Raw genomic sequence first — 23,569 nt, 5'->3', positions numbered from 1 at the left:
GATCACCAAAATCCTCCTAAAGCAGCTAAATCACTAGCAACAGTAACAGCGTCGGTTCCAATTTGCCTCATCATCTCTTTTTGTCTATTTAAAGGTTGTAATGCAAAATGAGAAAGTAAAGTTCCATCTAAAATACCTTTAGATAATGGTTTAGGTAATAAATCATTTTGTACCGTCCTGAATAATTCGGAAAAAACGCTTATTAGCTGATGATTATTAAGAATTCATATGAAATCAGGGAATTACCTATATGCTTTTGGATTCAAACCTGCAATGTGTTGAGCATTTCTTACTAATTGATCTGATACTAATTGTAATCTTTTAAATCGTGCTGTTTTGACAGAAACCAAAGTCGTCAAAGCTCCATCCGCCGTGGCTAAACAATATAAAACAATACAAAATCAGTTCTCAACTCGCAACAAACCACTTGTTCATCTTAGGTCATTACGGTGGATCAAAACAAGATTGCACTCACCATATATAATTTGAGTTTGTGGTGCCCATTCCTCTTCGGCCGTTTTACGCCTAGCAATCACCTTTGAAGCAGTAACTGGTGCTCCCGTATGATACTCGGTTCTCAATAATACCCTTTCTCCATTAAGCGAGTCGGGATCTGTGTTATATACGAATGATAAGTTGAGCTTGTTAAAGTGGTACTATCCTTCACTCACCGGATGGATCAAAATCTAACATTCTCATATTACCCTCTCTATCATTAGAGATAAACGTCATCTGACCTTCATGAACTAGGAAATCAGTAACGAGTGGTGATACAGGTTGCAAGTCTTTACTAATAGTTGTGAGTTTATATGGATCTTCCTATCAATGCGAATTACAAAACATTGTCATTAAGCATTTTCCCATATACAGGATGAGATGGAGATCACGACATACTTGCAAGGTGACAAACCAGAAACTTTTATTGATATCGCTAATGAGAATGAAGTTCTTGAAAACCTTCATACTAGTAACGTAAATCTGGACATCTAAGAAAGCTAAACCCATAAGTTGTTGATCATCATCGAAACCTTTGACGTAGATCTGCCGTGAAATTGATGATCAGCAACCACATAACGGAATATCAAATTTGGGCAGTGATATGACAAAAGTGAGATGGTAGTATCTACTCACCTTCGGTCCATTGGAGTTTAAGAGATACCCATTTATATGACTGATAGCAGAAACAGGGTTTCTAGCTGGATCTTTCGCACGCAATTTCAAGATCCATCCTGAGATCGGTGCTTTACCGCCCGTTCCAACAGTTTCAACGATTTCGAAGATGTATGTCTAAAGTCAATTACCGAAATATCAGTGGAAGTCACTGCATCAAATTGTAGTCAAACACTCACATTACCTCTGGTTGCTCTGTCCTCTCCAAAATTGAAACCAGTTCCAACAGCTATAAAATCTCTATAACCACCTTCAGCACCTTGAGATTCCAACGTAACACTTTCAAGACAAAGTATCTCTTCATTTTGATCAAAATCATATCCATCAACTACTCTCCAAGGATCTGAACCTTGTGAAAATAATTCAAGAGTAGATCGTTGATTTGTAGGTGGAATCAGGTTTTCACCTATATCGATATGGGTTTGTCAGCGATGAGATGACCATAATAAGGTTATAATGAGATTGAACATACCTTCTGGACCTAACTGAATTTCACCTTCCTCATCATACGCCTGGAAAGGTACTGATATACTGGCCGCACCTACATAATGTGCGGATGTTGGATCGAACGCTATCGAAGTGTAGACTCGATCCATATCATATCGATCACATGGAATGGCAAAATCAGTATTCAGTGTAGTGGGGAGATAACAAATGAAAGAACCCTATATTGGCAATGAAATGATAAGGTATGGTTCTCTGATATCACGAACAAAGCGAGTGGTCAGAAGACTTACATCTTCGATCCTAATGAAATATTCTCCTTTTCCACCCAAATGAGTAGTCCTTCCGAAAGCCATAGCAGCTTGTTTCAGAGCATAAGTTCTGAGTGGATGCGCTTCACTTCCTACTATCCAATGTGGTTTTTCACCAGTAATAAAAGCTCCTGTGATCCCCTCAATTTGAGAGAAAGGTATTATCGTGTATGGTAATTTAGTTGATCCACCTGATATAGGTAACAATTGAGTATGGACTTTTCTAAATCTGACGGCTAATGATCTTCTAGTCTGTGTTGACGAATCAACCGTAAATCTAGGTTGTGCTTCATATGCGTTCAATCGACCTGATTCATGTAAAGCCTAAAATCATAGCGCAATCAATATAAATGAGCTAATTTACCTATATTTCACCTAGATCGACTTACCAGTAAATGTGGTCGCACAGTTGCCTTTCCAATTGGACAAAATGATATTTGCTTGATAGGATCTTCCACTTCGTCGAAATTCAATAGTCCATCAACAAGATCGTCCGTGAAAGTAGGAGCGGATGAGCCAAGTCCATCAGTCTGAAGAACGACCTTCAAGTCAGGCAGAGAGCGAATTTGTAATTCTCCTTGGTTAGTGAGGAGCGATAACCATTGTGTGCCCTTTGAGGCATTCATTGCGTTCTCCATACTTGGGGCATCAGTGGAAATGGCAGGTTCTTGGTCTTGTAAACGCTTAATCTGTTGTTGTGTCAATTGCATCCTCGATTGTTGACCTTGCTTGATAGCGTCCGACCGGTGGGTGGAGGATTGTCCATTCATTTGGGATGAGTCGGCTGTACTAGACGGTTCGAATGTCCGATATATACCTGTAGTATCTGAGAACACTTCGATTGTTTGACACAAAGGTCCCTCCTGCAGATATTCATCTTATCAGTAAAGCTCTGGGTATTTTAGAGGAGGTTGTAGCTCAACTCACGGAGCCCTCTGCTACTATTGATACCTCTGATACAGTCCTAGCCACTGTATCACCAACGAAGAACGACACGCTTCCATCCAATCTGCGTATCGCGACATATGGGTCCGAGATACTAGCGCTGGTGATGGGCGGCAAGTCGGATCCAGAGCATACAGACTGTATTCGCTTTCCGTCTATAGAGCTTGATTAGCATCGTCGTTTGATGAATCGCGACGAAGCGTCTTCAACTTACTACTATCCAGCAGGGATACTTCGGCAGGTGTGACATGCATGACGCAACTTCGTTGGAAAAAAGGTGCTGCATTCAAAGTCTTTCCATCAATCCTACCAATTTGTTCCGGAGTCGCTTTATTCGTCAATGCAAAAACCTAGTAATCGAAGGAAAAGACTATCAGCCATCTGAGTAAACGACATATCACAAGATTACTCACCCGTGTTGCGTTCCTCTCCGTACTAAATAACATGGTTGTTCGCTCGGAATCTGAAATATCTTTGAATTTCTGACCCGATGGTCGATCTATAGGGAGGAACCATACTGCGTCCGAAGATGATAATTCGTTAAATCGACGTCTCTTCGTTATTGGAATACCACGCTATGTATACAGTCATCAGCTGCGTTCCTTGAGGTGCGGCGGACTAACTCACTCGAAATACGTTCAATGTGGAATTTCTACTTCCTCCGCTGAGCGCTACTAGCTGAGGATATGTTCTCGTCTAATCATCGAATATGCACAGTGAGCTAATATATCATGGTATTGTAATCAGTCAAAGGCATTTGCTTACCCCTTGGTCTGTTGCTGCTATTCCGAACTCTATATCCATTATCTTTCCAGTCCCTTCCAGTACATCATAAGGTGCCACCGATATCTTGGTTGGCCCAGTCAGCTCCTTTTTATGTCCGTTTGCTAGCCCGCCATTTGTCGAGTCATTTATATCACCATACAGATCTGTAGAATTGTTACAGTCATTAATGCTGAAGCTCTCCAATATACAATAAAGGCAATGCGGAATGTGAATCGAGACATACCTTCATCCCAATCAACATCCATTTCATCCTTCTTATCTTCTTCCAATTTAACTTCATCTCCATTTGTCAAGACTTCCCTCTCTTCATTAATTCTACCTAAGAGGGAATCACCTTCTGCGCTTCCAACAAAAAGAGCTTTATCTCCAGCAACTACTACACTAGACGGTGGAGGTACAGAGCTTGAAGATTGATCAATTTTAATTTGTCCTACACTTCTACCATCCATTTCAAATCTAACTTGATGTACATCACCATTTTGAAGTATTAATAACATATCTCTAGGATTTACAAATAAACATTTTGATCCTTCTAAATTTATTTTATTATTTTCAGATTGATGATCAGTTTTAAGATTTGTAGCATAATTCCACCAAGCATTTACACTTGTTCCAATTATTCTACCTGATTGATCTATATGAACAATTCCAGTAGAAGTAATTAAAACTACTCCACCTAATTCAGATGGACATGAAACTAAATAAAGACTATCTGATGGTAAACCTGTTACTGAAGTTAAAAGAGGATATGTTCCACCGGATGATAAATCAATTGTTCTAATTTCTAAACAATAATTATCTTTTATAGTTTGATATCTACCTGAATATGTATGTAAAGGTGAATAAAGTAAAGCTAATGTTGGAGAATGAAAACCTGATAAAAATAAAAGATCTTGAAGATTTTTTAAATTTGGTGAAACGTCAGAAAGTGATAAAACAAATGAAGGTGAATAAGGAACATCTCTGCATTCGTACAAAATATAAGCTCATTTTTAATCGAAGGAAGCGTATAAATGAATGAATTTACCTTGGATATCCTTCTATTGAATCTAATTCAGATTGTTCTTGTAAAACAGGTAAAACTGCCAAACTATCTTCAGGTAAACTAAGAACTGCTAATCTAGATAAAGGATCTGTTCTAAGCATAGGTAAATAAGTTTGTAAATCTCCTGAAATCATTTGTGAACATCTTTCATATGTATGTAAAGAAACTGTTGATATTGAACCTCTTGACCATTCAAGTAAAGCCATCTAGAAAAAAAAGAGATTTTTACAAGGTTAACACACAATGATTATTGATTTGGAAATATTGATAAAATACATACCTTTGCATGTTCAAAAGAAACTAATAATCTATCTAAACCATCTACACTACTTTCAATAGTTCTTATTCCTGAAAGTCCAGTAATAGTTCCATTTAATTCATATTGAGTTAATAAATGTAATTTTCTTTTAATTTCAAATTTAATAGGATCTCTCTTTAATAATCAAAACAAAAATTAATTTAAAATTATACTTTAAACCAAAAAAAAAAGAAAAAAACAAAGAAATAAGACATACTTTAGAATGTCCATCATCGTAAAAACCATCACCTAATCTTTCTTCACCTTCTTCAATATCTTCTTCTTGTTTTAATGAATTATTTATAGGAATTTCAATAGATTCACGAATTTCAAATATTCTTAAATTTTCTCCACCTGCTACTATTAGATTACCTATTACTTTGACTTCATGAGAATTATTATTATTATTATCAATATTTGATATTGGTTTTGGTAATGGATAAATTGTTGAAGGTGTAAAATTTGGTAAATAAAGTGAATGATGTATTGAAGAAGATGGTAAAAGGGTTTGATGTAATGCGTGCATCTTGCTACACCACAAGCTCAAATTATTAGCAATCGTCGCCGAGAAGGGAGGATATATGGAAGTCTCCTCGTTTGTCCTATTATCGCTGACGAGGAGGGGTCAGGCATATGAACAAGGCTCGACTTTGACAGTTATAATAAATGCAGGAGTGAGTGTTGTCGAAATCATTCGCTCTCTCGTTCGTTTGTTTTATATCGTGACGTTTTAACCGAAAATGAGCTCTTACGTAACATTCATTTTCATGGTTAAAAAGAATAATAAGTCTGATATATTGCATGCATGACAGCTAATACACAACGTAAAGCTACAAGGATGTGAAATGTACAACAACAAGCATGACTACATCAAAGGGAATCTACAGGTTTAAGCTATCTCTTTTGCGAGCCAAGAGAGAACATTTTCATGCCAACTCTCTTATTTTCGGATTCACCTACTCCGTCAAAAGAACGTTTCTTTGATCCTGTGGAGAAGAAATTCAAGTCGTCTGCTCGCTTCTTGATGGTGGGTCCAGTGCTGATTGGTATATGATTAACTGTACGAGCGAACGGCTTTCTGTCGATAGATTGACTGAAAGGGCTACTCGATATGCTTGACTGGGAGAATGGAGGTGTTGTACTATTACTCTGTGTCTGAGATGTAGATAACGGTCGAAAGGGAGTAGAAGATAAAGGTCTTACACCCATTGAATTAGCTTTGGATTTTTGAGATTTAAATGGATTACCAGTACGTTGTATCTCTTGAGAATTGGTAAATGGTGAAGAAGATATCGATGTTTGAGTAGATTGACATTGAGATAGTTTAAAAGGATTTGAATTTTGTGAAGAAGCAAAACTTGGTTCCGTAGATGAAGTGATAGACATTGTCGTATTTAACAAATCTTCAACAAGATTCGAAGCTTTCATCTTATTTTGACTAAGCGAGAATCCTATTGTGGAAGTTTTATTGGATTTAGAAGTAGTTTGGGTAAATCCAGTTGAACCAGTATTAACTGTCCATTTTAAGTGTTCCCAATCATCATTTACCATTCTAACTAACATTAAATTGCTATCATCTTTTGCAATTCTATCAATTAAGAGTTGTTCACCCTTTTTACCCATCACAAAAGATTTTGATCTTTCTGTTTCACCTTTTTTACCTCTTTGTTTATAAGTTTTAGTAGTTGCTTTTTTATAAGCTCCAGTTAAATCTTCTTCATTAAATTTACCATATTTAAATTTCCAATTAAATTCTCTTTCTTCCTTTATTGCTTTATTTTTTTTCCTTGTGAAAGCTCTTCTTCCATTCGTTCCCATTTCTTCATACGCTTTTGCTTCTTGTATAGCTTGATTACTTTTTTCACTTAACTCAATAGCTAATTTCCTTCTTTCTCTGAAATCCTTTACTTCGTCACTGACTTTACTAACTGACGTTCCGTATATCTGACCAATTCCATTGAGCCTATAAACGGATTTCGAATCTGAACTTTCCCACGTTTTTCTAAAGGGAGCATTCTCGCTTGAATACGATTGAGATGATTCAGGTAAATACCTCTCATCAAGCGGTCGATGAGATGGAACGATATTCAGAGATAAATGTGATTTCTCCATAACAATGGTATTTGGTAATTTGATAAGGGTTAGACAAAGTTTATCTACAATATCGGCTGAAGTTGTATTTCTTGAGAATAAGTCCAATAGACCATCCGTACAAGGTTGAAAATCCGGATTTTGTGCTGAAAATAGATTTCTTGACGTTCGATTGAATATGTCAATTGCGCTTGTCGTACAAGATGTATCACGAATATCTATCAAATTGAAGTACATTCAGCTGTCTTATCATAAGCAGATCTGCAATGTACTCACCTAACATTACCAATCCAGGATACCTAGCAAAACTAGTCATAGCTTTATCACTTACACCTCTACAACCACCTACACTCCAACTTCTCAATTTACACATCCCCCTTCCATCGAATTTTCCTTCTATAGATTTAGGTAATTCTAAAGAACTAGTTAAAAGTCTAATTCCTATATCCGTAATTCTACATCCTTTCATCCAAAGTACAGTCAAATTCGTACAATATTTTAAAGATTGTATATTATGATCATTTACAAATTCATTCATACCATCTAAAGTTAAACTAGTTAATAATGATATATTAGAATGTTGATGAAGAGTTTTATATAATTTTGGTAATTCAACTAAAGGATGATCAGGATATTTTAATAATTTATTAGGTGTAAGATGATTTAAAATTGAATCTTGAGGTAAAGATAATTGAAATGATCCATCATTTTTTTCTAAAGTTCCTTGTGGATTTAATAAAGCCGATAATATCCATATTGTACATTCATCAGGATTATGTGTTGAATATCCATTAAATGCTGTAAATTCATCTTCATATTGTCTATCATTTCTTATCCTACTGATGATTCTTTCTATAAATATTGATGGTATATTCTTGAAAGAATCGATGGTATATTTATGTAAATTTTTCGATATAACTGATAAACAACTTGATCTCAATGTTGGTATTTGACCTCTAAAGTAGAGAGGTTTGTTAGCTGATGATTTGATTTGTGATATTGGTAAAGGTACAAGATGCCATATTGGCTTTTGTACGATTGATCTATTGAATTTGGTTAACATTCACTTGGCTTATTGTTTTGACAGCGGTCTTGACTTACTTGATCTCAGCATCCGATTCTACAGTCCCAAGACCACTTTTGACGAAGTCGTTCATGATGACATGCCTCTGCTCAGGTCATACTTAGAAGTCGAATTCAAGACAATCGAAATTTGTACAATGCAAAATCGCGTGTCAAGTCAAAAATCAATGTTCATGTTCCTCCTTGACGCGACTGTCTATTTAATCGGAAAACACGCTCAGTTACCTGAATCACGTGGCGAGCCAAGTCGAAAGCTCAATGGAAGAATCTGATCCCGTAACGGGTTTTTTTTAATTTCCTGACTACGATTCGTATACACCCTGTAAAGTTGCGCGACTTGAATCATTTGATTTTATGACCTTTGCGGTGATTTTCGATCTGCATCATCACCATTCGTAAGAGTTCGAAGTTGACAGAGGGACCTCTCGAGCGGTGTATACAAGGTAGCGGTATAACAAGGATGAACTTTCATGCATGATTATCGGTTTTATCGGGAGTCTTCAGCAAGACCGAAGTTGGGACCTTATAGAAGAAAGAGGATATACGATGGGAAGCAATTACGGACCGATTACCGGGAGTAAAAAGGTAATTGGCAATTTTGATTGGATGGATTCGGGCAATGTCAAATGAATTCGGTGCCCCGTTAAATGAGTCGATATATAAGGGGTAAGGGTAATTATCTAATAGAGTAACCGGATATCATGATAGGAATGCATTACAATTACGATTGCATCATTATACTATTTCAACCAATCATAACGGACGGGCTACCGATAACACCAATTCAAAGATCTCCGTTACTACTACTCGTACAGTTTGTCACTTTTTTTTCCTTCAATATCACTGGCGGTTCATCATCATCCCGTCCTTGAGTATCATCCTTTTGCTTTGTTTTTGACTGCTGTCAATACAAAGAATTTCAAGAGAACTACCAAAGCAAAGAAAGCTATTATCAAGATAACTTAACCTCCTTTGTAGTTGTGATTGATTCACACATCACCGCTTGCGCGACAATCAATACCCTACGTCTTTCTTGCAGTATAATACAAAACCGGATCACCTTTATTCCAAACACACATTCCTCTTCACCTCTTGTAGACTCTCATATAAAGAGAAGTCGTTAGGAAGATAGACATCATGGCTGCAGCTCAAACTCCCGTGAGTAACTCGGAACCCTCTTATCCACTAAAGGTCTCATCTATCAAAGTGCGCATTTTTGGGGCCATTCGGCTTGTGTGCTTCTCGCCTGTGTCACAAGGACACCATTGTCAAAACCTGGGCCTATCTTTCTCGAAGCTAGTGTCGCTCGCTTGGCAGCTTTGCAAGGATAGATTGACTTAGTATATGAAGCTGACTATCCACTTATCTCCCCTTTGCTCTTCATGACTTATCCTCCCTCTCAACATGACTATCGATAACTGTCCGGAAAATGATACCGACAAATCTCGTTCTCATCATGGCCGGTCTACCCATCAACAGATTGAAGCTTGGGTCAGCCACACAGGTTATGATACCTCTCGACCTGGTACACCTTCAACACCTTCCGCCAATCCTCACACGTAAGTCGGTTTCGTTACCCGCTCCAGAATCTCAAACCCCCCAATTCAACTCTGTATTAGCTTACGTCTCGTCTGGGAGCTATGAGCTGATGAATTCGTTATTTAGCATCACTGGCTTACGAAAGAAACAAGCCGGACATTCCGGTCCACTCAAAAAGGTATTAGTAGCCAATAGAGGTGAAATTGCTATTCGAGTATTTAGAACTGCCCATGAATTGGCAATGTCAACTGTTGCGATTTACTCTCATGAAGATCGAATGAATGCACACAGATACAAATCTGATGAGTCATACTTAGTCGGAAAAGGTTTAGCTCCAGTAGCTGCTTATTTGTCACAAGATGATATCATTAGAATTGCTTTGGAGCATGAAGTTGATATGATTCACCCTGGGTAAGTTCTCGCTTTGTGACCCATGCACAGTCTCATCCACCCCTTTTGTTCTCCTTGCTCGCGCCGGACCCTCTAGAATGCCTTAGATTTCCACACTTTCCCCTGCTCCTGCCCCTTCCTTGGTCTCTTCTGACACAAGCTTTTGAATGTTCTCGAGATCCGACACTAACCTCCATCCTCTCCTGATAGTTACGGTTTCCTCTCCGAGAACGCTGAGTTCGCTGGCAAAGTCGAGGCTGCTGGTATCGCATTCATTGGTCCAAGACCCGAGACTATCGACGCTTTAGGTGACAAGACCAAAGCTAGGACTTTAGCCATAAAGACTGGTGTCCCAGTTGTACCTGGTACTCCCGGTCCTGTTGAGTCGTACGACAAAGCCCACGATTTCATAGAGAAATACGGGTTCCCAGTCATCATCAAAGCTGCTATGGGAGGTGGTGGACGTGGTATGCGGGTTGTCAGAGATCAAGAATCATTTAAGGAATCTTTCGAAAGAGCCGTCAGTGAAGCTAAGTCTGCTTTTGGTGACGGAACCGTCTTCATCGAACGTGAGTCGTTCTCTATCCCCGTTTATCTGATCAGACTGTCTGATTGACTGAATTTGGGGTCGTCGCCAGGATTCCTCGACCGACCAAGACACATCGAAGTCCAGTTGCTTGCCGACGGTGAAGGAAATTGCGTTCACCTCTTCGAACGAGATTGTTCCGTCCAACGACGACATCAAAAAGTGGTCGAGGTCGCTCCAGCACCTCACCTTGATGAAGATGTTAGACAAGCTATTCTCAATGATGCCCTCAAACTTGCTCGATATGTCAAATACCGAAATGCTGGTACTGCTGAGTTCTTGGTTGATCAACAAAACAGACACTATTTCATCGAGATCAACCCTCGTATCCAAGTAGAGCACACCATTACTGAAGAGATCACCGGTATCGATATCGTTGCTGCTCAGATTCAAATCGCCGCCGGTGTAACCCTTGATCAACTTGGTCTCACACAAGAACACATTCATCGAAGAGGATTCGCTATCCAATGTAGAATCACTACCGAAGACCCTGCTGCTGGATTCCAACCTGATACAGGTAAAATCGAGGTATATCGATCAGCTGGTGGTAACGGTGTCCGACTTGATGCCTCCTCCGGTTATGCTGGTGCGCAAATCACTCCCCACTACGATTCATTGCTTGTCAAATGTTCAGTCAGTGGTGCTACCTTTGAAGTTGCTCGAAGAAAGATGTTAAGAGCTTTAGTCGAATTCCGAATCAGAGGAGTCAAGACCAACATTCCATTCTTGATCCGATTACTCACTCACCAAGTCTTTGAGTCCGGTAAAACATGGACTACATTCATTGACGATACCCCTGATCTTTTCAAATTGGTTCACTCTCAAAACAGAGCTCAGAAATTGCTTGCCTACCTCGGAGATCTTGCTGTTAACGGTTCCTCTATCAAAGGTCAAATGGGTGAACCTGGTCTCCTCACCGAAGCCATCATTCCTCAAATCAGGGATACCACAGATCCAACCAAGATTGTCGACACTTCTGTACCATGTGAAAACGGTTGGAGAAACATCATTGTCAACGAAGGTCCAGAGGCTTTCGCTAAGGCTATTAGAAACTACAAGGGTACTCTTATCATGGATACCACATGGCGAGATGCTCATCAATCTTTGTTAGCCACTAGAATGCGAACAGTGGACATGGCCAACATTGCTAAGGAGACTTCTCATGCTCTTCAAAACGCTTACTCCCTCGAGTGTTGGGGTGGAGCTACATTCGACGTAGCTATGCGATTCCTATACGAAGATCCATGGGACAGATTGAGAACGCTCAGAAAACTTGTCCCCAACATTCCTCTCCAGGCTTTGGTAAGAGGTGCCAACGCTGTCGGATACACTTCTTATCCCGACAACGCTATTTACGATTTCTCAAAGAAAGCCGTAGAAGCAGGATTAGATATCTTCAGAATTTTCGACTCGCTCAATTACCTCGATAACCTTAAGATCGGTATCGATGCTGCCAAGAAAGCTGGTGGTGTAGTTGAGGCTACTATTTGTTACTCTGGAGACGTTGCCAATCCCAAGAAGACTAAATACACCCTCCAATATTACCTTGATCTCACGGATGCCCTGGTGAAAGAAGGAATCCACGTACTGGGTATTAAAGATATGGCTGGTTTACTTAAGCCTGAAGCCGCTAGAATGCTCATTGGTGGAATCAGAAAAGCTCATCCCGATCTTCCTATCCACGTACACTCTCACGATACCGCTGGTATAGCCGCTGCCTCAATGATCGCTTGTGCACACGCTGGTGCTGACGTGGTTGATGTCGCTATCGATGATCTTTCCGGTCTTACATCTCAACCAGCTATGGGAGCTGTATGCTCGGCACTCGAACAAACTGGTCTTGGTACTGGTATCTCCCACGAAAACATTCAAGCCCTCAACCAATATTGGTCTCAAATCAGGAAGCTTTACCAATGTTTCGAAGCCAACGTCAGAGCTTCTGATTCTGGTGTCTTCGACCATGAAATGCCAGGAGGTCAATACACTAACTTGCAATTCCAAGCCTCTCAACTTGGTCTCGGTACCCAATGGCTGGATATCAAGAAGAAATACATTGAGGCCAATCAACTCTGTGGTGATATTGTCAAAGTCACTCCTTCTTCTAAAGTAGTAGGAGACTTTGCACAATTCATGGTATCCAATAACCTCTCCAAAGAAGATGTCAACGAGCAAGCTACTACATTAGATTTCCCTTCGTCGGTGGTAGAATTCTTCCAAGGTTACCTTGGTCAACCGTATGGTGGATTCCCCGAACCACTCCGATCTAACATCATCAGAGATAAAGAGAGGATCGATCAACGACCTGGTCTTTCGATGAAACCACTCGAATTCAGGAAAATCAAGGATGAATTGAGAGAGAAATTCGGCCCTAATATAACTGATTTCGACGTTGCAAGTTATTACATGTATCCCAAGGTATTTGAGGAATACCAAGGGTTTGTTGAGAAGTTCGGTGATTTGAGGTAAGTCATTTTGTTTCTTTAATTGAATGATTGTATATAAGCGCTGATGTGTTGAGATGATTATAGTGTCGTACCTACAAGATACTTCTTGGGTAAACCGACAATTGGAGAAGAAATGTCAATCTCAATTGAAAAAGGTAAAACCTTGACTATCAAATTATTAGCAGTTGGTACATTAAATGATCAAAAGGGTACAAGAGAATGTTTCTTTGAATTAAATGGTGAAACTCGTGCGGTTGAAATTGAAGATACAAATGCAGCAATTGAACATGTTTCAAGAGAAAAAGCTTCTGCAGATCCTGGATCAATAGGTTCACCAATGTCAGGTGTTGTAATTGATGTAAGAGTTAAAGAAGGTCAAGAAGTAAAAGCTGGTGATCCATTATGTGTTTTAAGTGCTATGAAAGTGAGTTTTTTTTTTTATACTGTAATGTCGAGTCTTTTTGTACTAATTTTGTTTTTTTTTTCTAAAAAGATGGAATCAGTTGTTTCTTCTCCTGTTTCTGGAAAAGTAAAGAGAGTTCTAGTTAAAGAAAATGATTCTATTGCTCAAGGTGATTTAACTGTTGAAATTACTCATTAAGTAATCTTTTTAAGATGGAAGGATTAAAAGGAAATTTTGATAAAAAAGGAATTTGTGATTTGATAATTATACCCCATATTTGATTTTTTCTTTAAAATTAGATTAAGTATAAAGAAGTGTTTTTAAGAGAAAGAAAAGAAAGAAAGAAAGAAAGAAGAATTTCAAAATTGATAATTATTTTTTTAGAGTTTGTTTATGCATACTTGTTCGGTTTATTTATATTGATACATACGTTCTCTCATTTGTACAGATTTTCATTGGGAATATTCGTGATCTTCGTTCGTTATCCACGAGATAATTCTCTACTCGTCTGAAAGACTTTTTTTCATTATTTCATATACAACTATTCGAGATTGTTAAATTTGTAAATTTACTAATTGAATGATTCCTTCATTTTTTTTTTGATAATTTTTGTTTCGTTGGAGAAAATATTGAAATATCCTGGTAAGATTGATGAAAACTTGATTAATAACTTAAATTGAATTATCATTCTTCTTCTTCTTCTACAAGTTTTTGTTGTTGTTGTTCTTGTTGTGATTGAGAATTAGAAGTAGCTTGAATAAGTTCAATATCTAATAATCTAGAAACAGCCATAAATCTATTGATTTTTTTTTTTTCAGGATTTAAATGAAATCAGTAATGCATTAATAAAAAGGACTATAGAATAAATGAAAAAAATCAAAAAACAAAAAAAAACTAACTGAGATCCACATCCTATACCTAATTTCATCATTGATTTTAATTGATCAGTCATTAATTCTAATTGATTTTCAGTTTCACTTAAATTATATTGTAAATTTTTTAAACGTGATGCTAATGCTGAATAATGTCTTGATTTTAAATTTGAATTTGATGTTGACATCTTGTTATTAATTATTTCCTTTGTAACAATTTGGACTTAGCTGTTATATAAGAATTAGATAAAGATTTAAATTGTTTTCTTTTTATTTGTTGTTGTTGATGAAATGAGGCTAATTAATCTAAACGCGACTGATTGACAACGTCAACGCGTATAAGTACCATCTATCATATCACTTTACGTAAGCAGACACTGACACCAATCCTCGGACCAATAATGTTGATTCCGTTGCATTTATTTGCCGCCGAAAAGTTGAAAATTCATTGCAATCCGATTAATGACGATTCGTAACAACAATATCATATCATATACATTCTATTCGATCTAAATTATCGACTCTATACTCGCCAGATCATCCTATAAAGCTTGAAATTACAGAAATAGCAAAATCACAATGAAGTGGAATATCGGTTCATCATCTTCTACATCTTCATATCCAGCTGTACCAATCGATCATTCATTACCTTCCGATCATCCTTCAATCCCTTCTTCATCTTCACTATCATCACAAGAACCACCACCACAATGTCCGATGCATCAAACACAAACCAAATCAATAATAACGGAGAAATCAGATGGAGCGGCAAAATGTCCTATAGATCATAATGCAATGAACCCATTAAATAATATCCCAACAAATTTATCATCAATTACAAAACAACCTGGACAACAATTAGATTTACCAACAGAAAGAACAAAAAGTACAATACCTAGACCAAAAGGTGAAAATCCAGGTGGTGAATCATATGGTACAGGATCAGTTTGGGATTATCCTTCACCACAACAATTTTATAATGCATTAGTTAGAAAAGGATGGGAAACTCCTGAAGAAAGTATTCAAGTTGTTGTTGATATTCATAATTTCATTAATGAACAAGCTTGGGCAGAAGTAATGAAATGGGAAAAAAGATTACCTGGGTGGGTTTTTATTTTTACCATACAAAAGATCCAAGTGATTTATTTACTGGAGTAATCAATTAAGATTGATCGATCGACTTATCGTTTGGATCAAGGCTAATCGCATTCTTCCTTCTTTAGAGGTGAAGATGCTCAATTAGCTCGATTCACAGGTAGACCAGGTGAATTATCACCTAAAGCTAGAATGCATCTTTGGTTAGGTAAAATATTCCCAAATAGTTTCAAGTGAGTTTTCCTATTTTGAAACATGTTTTGATTGCCGATCAAAAATTCGCTATATCTCCCATCGATTTCAATTCAGGGAGATCTGATAATTGGAATGATTACTGATTTTAATAACCCATTTAGCACCGAGCCACCATTCGATAGACACGATTGGATAGTTACTCGACCTGTCATTCCTACTACTCCGCCACCAGCAGACGCACCCAAGTACCCTAGGGAAGAAACTTCTACTCGATACGTGATAGATTACTATTCTGCACCACCAGATGAAGATGGCAATCCTGTATTCTCTTTAGACGTTAGACCCGCTGTCGATTCATTCGAGAGTTTTAGCGAGAGAATAAAAGTCGGTTGGGAGGAATGGAGGAATGGTAACAATGCTTCGGAATAAGAGGGACTGTGAAATCAAAAATGTATACTCCGAACTGTGAACACCTTCTGTTTGATTTTTGCCTTTACGTGTGCCGCATGGTGATTCAGTATCTGCCCCGCATAAAATATCATGATTTTGTAATTTCGTCGAGCTCAACAATTAGATATCTCGATCGCGATATGCACCACTTTTTACACGCAAACATCAATTCATCGACCTTTGAACAATCATGGACATCACTCATACCGTATTTTGCGAGATAGTCATCCATGAAACTGTGCATGCATGTCAAAGATGTTGTCAAATGCGAACTCCCGAGGTTTGTTTATAATGATCAGAGAAAATGGGTGCCACATTGCGGTAAATGCCGCTGTATGGGTGCTAGACAGATGACTTCGGGTCTTTATATGATAATATAATGTTCATCTGTTCACTCATCATCTATCAATGTGCAACTTAGCAATATATCATTCTCCTTAACGTACTCGTATCTTAGCCCACGGTTCACAGAGAAATTAGATCACCAAAAAGTGCCCCTTGTTGGCGTGATCACCATCTGTCATTTCAGCTAAATCAGATCACTCAGCGATTAAAATCAACCTAAACTTGCATTTCTGAAAATACCAAATACCAATCATTGCCTAGATAAGGCATCCTATCATCTTCTCATTTCTCAAGATGTATGCACCTCACGCACCACCACATTTTCAATCACTTCTTCAACATCGTCCACCTACTAATCCTCCAACTCCCGATACAGATGCTCCACCTTCATGGTCTTCAGGTTTACCTCCTCCAGGAGTAAATCTTGGATTATCACAAGCACAAGGTTCATCATCATCTTCAGGTCCAGGTGGATTTTTAAATTTACCTCCAAATGGTAGTGTTGGTGGTGGTCCTGGATTTATTTTTGGTGGTGGAGATAGTAGAAGAACAAATCAATATCCATATTCAACAGGAGCTGGAGGAGGTAATTCACCTTTAGATGGACCTTTATCAATTAATAACAGTAATAATAATAATGGAGGAATACCAAATAGAAATTCTCATACACCTCAATTATCTTTAAGTAACGCTACAAATCCAAATGGAACAACTTCTTCAACTACACCTATACCTTTGCCTGGAAGTACTTCAACAAATTCAGGTAATGGTGGTGGAGGCGGAGGAGGAGGAGGACCATTATTACCTCAAAATTTAGCTCAACATTTAAATAATCCACCTGCACCTACTTCAAATTCAACACAAACTCAAGGAAGTGGAAATACAACTTCTGGGAAAGTTTTACTTATGCCTAATGGTGCACCACCTCCTTCAGGAAGTGATGAAGAAAAAATCTATATCTTAATAACTGAATTATTAGAACCTGAAACTCGTGAAGGTGCATTATTAGAATTGAGTAAAAAGAGGGAATTATATGAAGATTTAGCACTTGTACTTTGGGGAGGATATGGTATGTGTCTTTTTTTTTCTCATGCTGTAACTCTTTCTCAAGTCTGGGAGAAGAACGCTTACGGGAATTGCTTTATGAAATTAGGCATAATGTCTTCCCTTCTCCTTGAAATTGTAGCTGTTTATCCAGCTTTATCTCCACCTTCATTAACTGCACATGCTTCGAATCGAGTGTGTAATGCTTTAGCTCTTTTACAATGTGTAGCAAGTCATTCAGATACCAGAGCGTTATTCCTGAACGGTAAGTTAATGGAGAAAATGATCAAAGTTTCAATTCCGAGATTTCATAACTGATCTGAAAAGCCGTCCCTAGCCCACATACCTCTCTTTTTGTACCCCTTCTTAAACACGACAAGCAAAACCAGACCATTTGAATACCTTAGGCTGACTTCTTTGGGTGTCATTGGAGCTTTAGTCAAGGTAAGCTCAATCGCTTGTCCCCGTCCATATCACCTACTCTGTTCTTGGCCTTCATACAACCGTCTAGTAACCTCTCGCTCCGCTACTCATCCTTCGTCCGATGGCCACTTCGCGTTCAATTTTCTTTCGCTTCCCCCTTCACCTGCTGTCCCATCCCAGCCGCTCTCCGAACATCTCTCTTGTCATGCGCATCGCAAGCCTATACAGCATACATCGTAGTTTCATCATGTATTCATGAATCAAGCTGACATCTTATTTGACTCCATTATAGCAAAATGAAAATTCAGATGTTATAAATTTCTTACTTTCTACTGAAATTATTCCCTTATGTTTAAGAATAATGGAAACAGGTTCTGAATTATCTAAAACAGTAGCTATTTTCATAGTTCAAAAGATTTTAGCAGATGATTTAGGTTTACAATATATTTGTCAAACTTATGAAAGATTTTACGCAGTAGGAGCTGTATTAAGTAATATGGTAGATGCTTTAGTTGAAAGTCAAGCAGTTAGATTATTAAAACATGTTGTAAGATGTTATTTAAGAATGAGTGATAATCCAAGGTTAGTATTTTTTTTTCTGATATAATTTTTTATCAAAGAAAGCTAATTTTTTTTTTGGTTATTTGTTATTTAAAATTATAATAGGGCAAGAGAAGCATTAAGAGCATGTTTACCTAAAGCTTTACAAGATAATACATTTACACCTTTACTTAAAGGTGATATGGTAACTAAAAGATGTTTAACAACTTTATTAATGAACCTTAATGATAGAACGGAAGGTTAGACATAAAGAAAAAAAGTAATAATGAAAAATTTATTTCGATTTCAATTCATCAAATAATAAATAATCAAGAAATTCCAATATAAATAGATTTTTCAAAAGTATATATACACATTGTTGTTATTTAATTATTTCTTCTCATCTTCGCATTCCTTTTTTTTCTCTCTTACTTGGATTGAACCACATTTACGAATTCATCAAGTAAATTATATGTCTTGAAAAGAATTGTTAATTAATAATTAAAAAGAAATGAAGAAAGGCCTCGGCCTATATTTTCCATATAAACTACAAGACAATTCAATTTCGTTAAAAACCAACAGGCTAATCTCAATAGATCATATTAAAACAATATATGTATATTATGTATATTTAGTTGAAAAAGTGAATTAGAAAATATCATGCATTTAATAGCATTTGTTTAGATATAAGGCAATCAATCTATCTACAATAATTTGAAATCCTGAAATAGGGGTGTATAATTGGAGAATGTGTGGTATATTTAATTGTATTGTTAAAAGTTAAAAAAAATTAAGCTCATTAAAACATCAAATTCAAATCTAAATCCCTCTCTCTTTCTATTCCTACATTTTTGAAGAAAACCATAATTTCTTTTTTTCTTTTCCATTTTACTCTTTAAGCAAATCCAGCTGATGATACTTTATCTGGAACTTGAGATTTTAAATGTTCAATTAAAGCTTTTAATTCAGCTTTTGTTTCATCTGTTGTATCATCAGAATGTGTTGGATCTAATAAAACATAAGCGAAAGCTTGTAATAAATGATCAATATGAGGCATTAAAATTTGAGGTTGATTTCTAAATGTTGAGAATAAAGCTCCATAAACTGCTCTATTTTCTAAAGGATCAAATCTAAGTGGTAAAACTGAAACTAAAACTGAAATTACTTGTTCAAGTGGAAGAGCAGATGGGTTTTTAATTACCATTCTTGCTACTGCACCTGCCGCATTATCTCTTGCGTTATAAATTGCAGGAGCAGAGTGTTCGGCAGGAGAAAAGAATGGTTGTAAAGCAGCTAAAAGAGCTTGGTAGTTTGATGATAAGTCTGTTGATGAATTTTCGATAAGTACACCGGCAGCAAAAGCGGCATTACTTCGTACGTCGGCTTCTTCATCTACTAAACCCCTTGAGATTATTTGAAGTAGTGGCTGAAATTACAATGATATGTTAGCAGAAGGACCCCATAGCAAATTCAACATTACGACTCACTTGAGTGAAAGTTGTAACACCATCCTTCAAGCCAACAATAATTTCACCCAGAGAACCGATAGCCATCGATCGCTCAGATTGTGCTCGTTTAGGTTCAGTGTAGTTGGCGATGAGTGGTAAGACTTGACCAAATGCTTGGGCGAAGTCAGGTCCGAGAACGGAAGCCATAGCGCCAAAGACGTCGGCAGCGTTGGAGACAAGTGCAGATTCGTATTCAGACGAGTCAGCATCAACACCGACATTCTCATCATCTCCATCAGGATCTTGTTGACATAATGATTTCTTCTCAAGGATTTCGATGGCGAATGTAGCGACCTCGTCGAGGTGTCCTTCTACTATAGCTGGACCACACTTGTTCATGGTATCGGCAAGCTCGGCGCACATAAGGATAACGACGGATCTGAACATGGACACACCGTTAGCATTCGACCGTTCTCACAATGGTTGATTGAATGGATCGAAGTGAAGTTCAGATAAAGTATTAAAGTAGCCTCAAGAACACTTTTGTTTGTAGTGTTTCGGAGTGAGCTGAGTTAATGTATCATCACGTATGAAAGAGGGTAAGGAAGAGTGTAAGGTAGGGCGGCGAGGCGATAAGAAGGACACTTTGCCGGAGTTCGAAACAGAGGGAACGGGGAGTTGAACCCCAAACATCGACTTCATATCTTGGAACAGAAAGCAGACTCACTTGTCATCTTCGGTCTTCCAAGCTTCGAATATGGGAGGAAGGACCATCTCAACAATCTTTTTAACGTGTTCGTGCAGAGGAACTCGCTATGACCGCCATAATCAGTCTCGTTCGGTGGGACAGAAACAAAGGGATAACTTACAACGTGTGCCCCCGGTTGCCATTCAGCGGGTTCGGAAAGTTCGTACATGGTTTTTACGAAAGCGAAGAGGGCTCCGACAGCCGACTTTCTAATACCTTCGTAGTAGTGATCAAGGAGTTCAACAAGGACTTTGACAGTTTCCTCAACGTAAGGCATGAAAGCTGATTTGGTAGCTGAGAAAAGCTCTCCAATGGTGTCTGCCGCAACCTCTTTCTCAATCGCCACAGCACTGTTGACTTTGCTGAACATTTGCTCCAAAGCAGCTAAATCAGTCTCGTCCTCTTCGTCATCTAAGTCCTCGCCTGCATCTTTAGATGTACCGGTTGTGAAAGCTTCAGCAAGGGCGGATGGATTAGATGAACCTCCTTCACCGTCGTTGAGGAATTCATCGGCAGACTCGTCTTGTTGACATGATGCAATAAGCGCAGGGACACATTGAGGGAGATATTGAGCGAATTCGCCTTCGAATACTTGAGCCATAACTCCAAAGAAGATGAAAGAAGATTCCCTCAATCGAGAGTTATCCATTGTCAAAGCCTCGAAAGCAGCCTTCATGAGTCCCTCGAAGTATGGTCGGAACACATCGGCACCAACAGCATCAGCGATGGTACCGATAGTGTCGGTGGCAACACCTCGAAGATCGGATTCTTCGTCAGAGGCCTGGAGGTGGAGGAATGGAACCAATCGCTTGATTGTTTGGTCGAAGTAAGGAACGAATTTCTCCTTGGCGGCGTGAGCGGCAGATCCAATAGCACCAGTGACGGTGATTTTCACGGCGATGGTACCGTTCTCAAGGAGGACGAGGAGTCGCTCCATGAGAAGGGTGAGGTAGTTGACAATATCGTCACCGAGAATCTCTAGGTATGAATCAAGACATGTACAAGCGTTCTTTTGCGTGGATGGGTCAACGATCAAGTTGAAAAGGATCTAACGACACATTATGAGCTCGTTGATCATATCGAGGACGGCATATTGAGACTTACAGGAACAATGATAGCGTGTCTAGTGGCACACTCTTCGGCTAACCATTCACAAAGACATCCAAGGGCGATACAAGCAGCCTTTCTAACGATAACTTCACCATCTTGAAGACCACCTTCGATAACAGGCCAAAGTTGGTCGACGTGAGGTCTGATGTATTCACTACATCCTTCAACGGACACACCGAAAGCCATCAAGGCAGATTTTCTCATACGAGCGTCACCGCCCATGTATACTTGCAGTTGTTGGGTGAGCACTGGGAAGACTTGTTGAGGAGGAAGAGCTTGAGCAAGGTTATCCAGGGTTCGGAAAGCAAGTCGAGAAGGCGAATCTTCGTCAACATCTTCAGGATCATCTTCACAACCGATAGGTAGAAGACCTTCGACAATTGGCTTAGCGAGTCCAAGGGCTTGAACTTTGCTCTTTTTGCTATCGAAAGGTTGACATCAGCTGTCAGTCGCAAAATGTTTTGAGTCGTTCAACGGAAAACTCACTATCGCACAACCCATGAAAGAACATTCAAGGCACCACATCTCATCTCATCATCAACCTCCTTGTTCCCAGCGACACCAAGGAAGAACTGCACCAATTCAGCAACGTGCTTGCTGACCAAAGGAGCTTCAATAATCAGCAAAGTCTCGAAAGCATCGTAACCATGTTTGACACCTTCATCATCTCCTTCAGTGATAGCTTGTTCCAAAACCTTGAGCATTGGCACTATCAATTCTTGGAAAGCCTTGACATCGTGTTTGTCACCGGCTTCAATGTATTCAGCTACTTTAGCGAGAGCTCGGAGGGTAGTTACTCGGACTTCGGAAGATTCGGGGTCGACCAAAGATTGTGAGAAGACTTTGAACAAGGATTGCAACTGGGTTTCGAATGATTCGGCAACGGTATCTAAGATGGAGAACAACACGTATATAGCGGTTTCTCGATGAGTTTTAGTGGGTGAAGCGGCAGCTTGGTATAAGCCGGGTAAGAGAGTTGGCCATTGAGGTGGGTTGACAGTGAGTTCAATATCGGCAATAGCGGCAACTGCTCGGGAGAGGGCATGTCGTACAATAGCTCTGAGAGGGGATCTGGTCAGCTGTGGTTGGAGCGAGGGCTTCCAAAAGTTCAGCTCACGATTGTTCCTGCGTCAAACGCTCGAGCAAACTTGATTTGATTTGTTCCCTCAACTCTTGAGGGTTTTTCTTCCACTGACGTCCATCACCTGACGATATCCTTTTCCTCAACTCGACAGCAGCAAGTTGTCGTATCTAGATCGCACAAAAAGATGAGTTGTCGTCCCTAACCAAGAGTCATGGCTCCAGAGTAGCTCACAGATTGGTTATCCGTTGTAGCGGCAATCTCATACAGGGCAGGGATACATTGAGGGGATTTATAGAATTGAGTGTTTAATTGTGTAGTAGCCTATATTACGAGGAGATAATCAGCGGCCGTTTGACCCTCATCACAATGTCAGAAGTCAATGAAAGTGAGACTCTACTCACGGCTTTGATAACATTTGTATCAGGAGCGATAGTGTGTTCTAACAGCTGTCTAAGCTGAGAAACGTAATTTGGCTATCAAACAAGTGTAAATTAGCTTGCGTGGACATTCGAATTCAAGGTACATTCAGAACTCACGTCCATCTTGTGTATGAATGATATACAAGGTAAAGATGGAAAAGTGAAAATTGTATGAATAACGGTTGAAGGGGAATAGTCCAAATGTAATTTCTGAAATTTCAGAAACTCATCCCATCAGGGGGGAAAATACAAAAAAAGTTG

At 38.7% G+C, this 23,569-nt stretch overlaps 7 protein-coding genes across 7 annotated transcripts; 3 read left to right on the top strand and 4 right to left on the bottom strand.

The window, feature by feature from the left end:
- Nucleotides 1-2: 2 nt before the first annotated feature.
- Nucleotides 3-5,525, bottom strand: I206_107012 (protein CFT1; the record flags this gene model as incomplete). The annotated part of the gene is made up of 20 exons (XM_070203439.1): nucleotides 3-177; nucleotides 247-376; nucleotides 476-613; nucleotides 672-819; nucleotides 895-1,041; nucleotides 1,132-1,287; nucleotides 1,350-1,576; nucleotides 1,643-1,835; nucleotides 1,908-2,249; nucleotides 2,315-2,592; nucleotides 2,716-2,788; nucleotides 2,853-3,025; nucleotides 3,085-3,220; nucleotides 3,284-3,445; nucleotides 3,498-3,566; nucleotides 3,636-3,799; nucleotides 3,880-4,619; nucleotides 4,684-4,907; nucleotides 4,982-5,134; nucleotides 5,217-5,525. The coding sequence occupies 20 exons, from the start codon at nucleotides 5,523-5,525 to the stop codon at nucleotides 3-5; spliced, it is 4,137 nt and encodes a 1,378-aa protein (XP_070059540.1).
- A 368-nt stretch (nucleotides 5,526-5,893) lies between these two features.
- I206_107011 (uncharacterized protein) lies at nucleotides 5,894-8,247 on the bottom strand (the record flags this gene model as incomplete). The annotated part of the gene is made up of 3 exons (XM_019157167.1): nucleotides 5,894-7,308; nucleotides 7,367-8,133; nucleotides 8,192-8,247. The coding sequence occupies 3 exons, from the start codon at nucleotides 8,245-8,247 to the stop codon at nucleotides 5,894-5,896; spliced, it is 2,238 nt and encodes a 745-aa protein (XP_019009885.1).
- Nucleotides 8,248-9,577: 1,330 nt separating this feature from the next.
- Nucleotides 9,578-13,733, top strand: I206_107010 (pyruvate carboxylase; the record flags this gene model as incomplete). The annotated part of the gene is made up of 6 exons (XM_019157168.1): nucleotides 9,578-9,732; nucleotides 9,839-10,123; nucleotides 10,313-10,671; nucleotides 10,741-13,150; nucleotides 13,217-13,556; nucleotides 13,626-13,733. The coding sequence occupies 6 exons, from the start codon at nucleotides 9,578-9,580 to the stop codon at nucleotides 13,731-13,733; spliced, it is 3,657 nt and encodes a 1,218-aa protein (XP_019009886.1).
- A 486-nt stretch (nucleotides 13,734-14,219) lies between these two features.
- I206_107009 (uncharacterized protein) lies at nucleotides 14,220-14,595 on the bottom strand (the record flags this gene model as incomplete). The annotated part of the gene is made up of 2 exons (XM_019157169.1): nucleotides 14,220-14,331; nucleotides 14,435-14,595. 2 exons carry the CDS (start codon nucleotides 14,593-14,595, stop codon nucleotides 14,220-14,222), a joined length of 273 nt encoding a protein of 90 aa, XP_019009887.1.
- A 391-nt stretch (nucleotides 14,596-14,986) lies between these two features.
- Nucleotides 14,987-16,126, top strand: I206_107008 (uncharacterized protein; the record flags this gene model as incomplete). Its single annotated transcript, XM_019157170.1, has 3 exons — nucleotides 14,987-15,510; nucleotides 15,631-15,735; nucleotides 15,859-16,126. 3 exons carry the CDS (start codon nucleotides 14,987-14,989, stop codon nucleotides 16,124-16,126), a joined length of 897 nt encoding a protein of 298 aa, XP_019009888.1.
- A 660-nt stretch (nucleotides 16,127-16,786) lies between these two features.
- On the top strand, nucleotides 16,787-18,764 carry I206_107007 (cell differentiation protein rcd1; the record flags this gene model as incomplete). The annotated part of the gene is made up of 5 exons (XM_019157171.1): nucleotides 16,787-17,561; nucleotides 17,646-17,801; nucleotides 17,874-17,980; nucleotides 18,252-18,541; nucleotides 18,626-18,764. The coding sequence occupies 5 exons, from the start codon at nucleotides 16,787-16,789 to the stop codon at nucleotides 18,762-18,764; spliced, it is 1,467 nt and encodes a 488-aa protein (XP_019009889.1).
- A 630-nt stretch (nucleotides 18,765-19,394) lies between these two features.
- Nucleotides 19,395-23,431, bottom strand: I206_107006 (uncharacterized protein; the record flags this gene model as incomplete). The annotated part of the gene is made up of 10 exons (XM_019157172.1): nucleotides 19,395-19,925; nucleotides 19,987-20,386; nucleotides 20,675-20,760; nucleotides 20,817-21,743; nucleotides 21,800-22,226; nucleotides 22,292-22,864; nucleotides 22,923-23,056; nucleotides 23,121-23,210; nucleotides 23,291-23,362; nucleotides 23,426-23,431. 10 exons carry the CDS (start codon nucleotides 23,429-23,431, stop codon nucleotides 19,395-19,397), a joined length of 3,246 nt encoding a protein of 1,081 aa, XP_019009890.1.
- Nucleotides 23,432-23,569: the final 138 nt, after the last annotated feature.

This window comes from Kwoniella pini, chromosome 10, assembly GCF_000512605.2.
Source record: "Kwoniella pini CBS 10737 chromosome 10, complete sequence".
Classification (NCBI taxonomy): domain Eukaryota; kingdom Fungi; phylum Basidiomycota; class Tremellomycetes; order Tremellales; family Cryptococcaceae; genus Kwoniella; species Kwoniella pini.
Note: the sequence above shows the minus strand (reverse complement) of the source record. Positions and strands in the feature narration are given on the sequence as shown.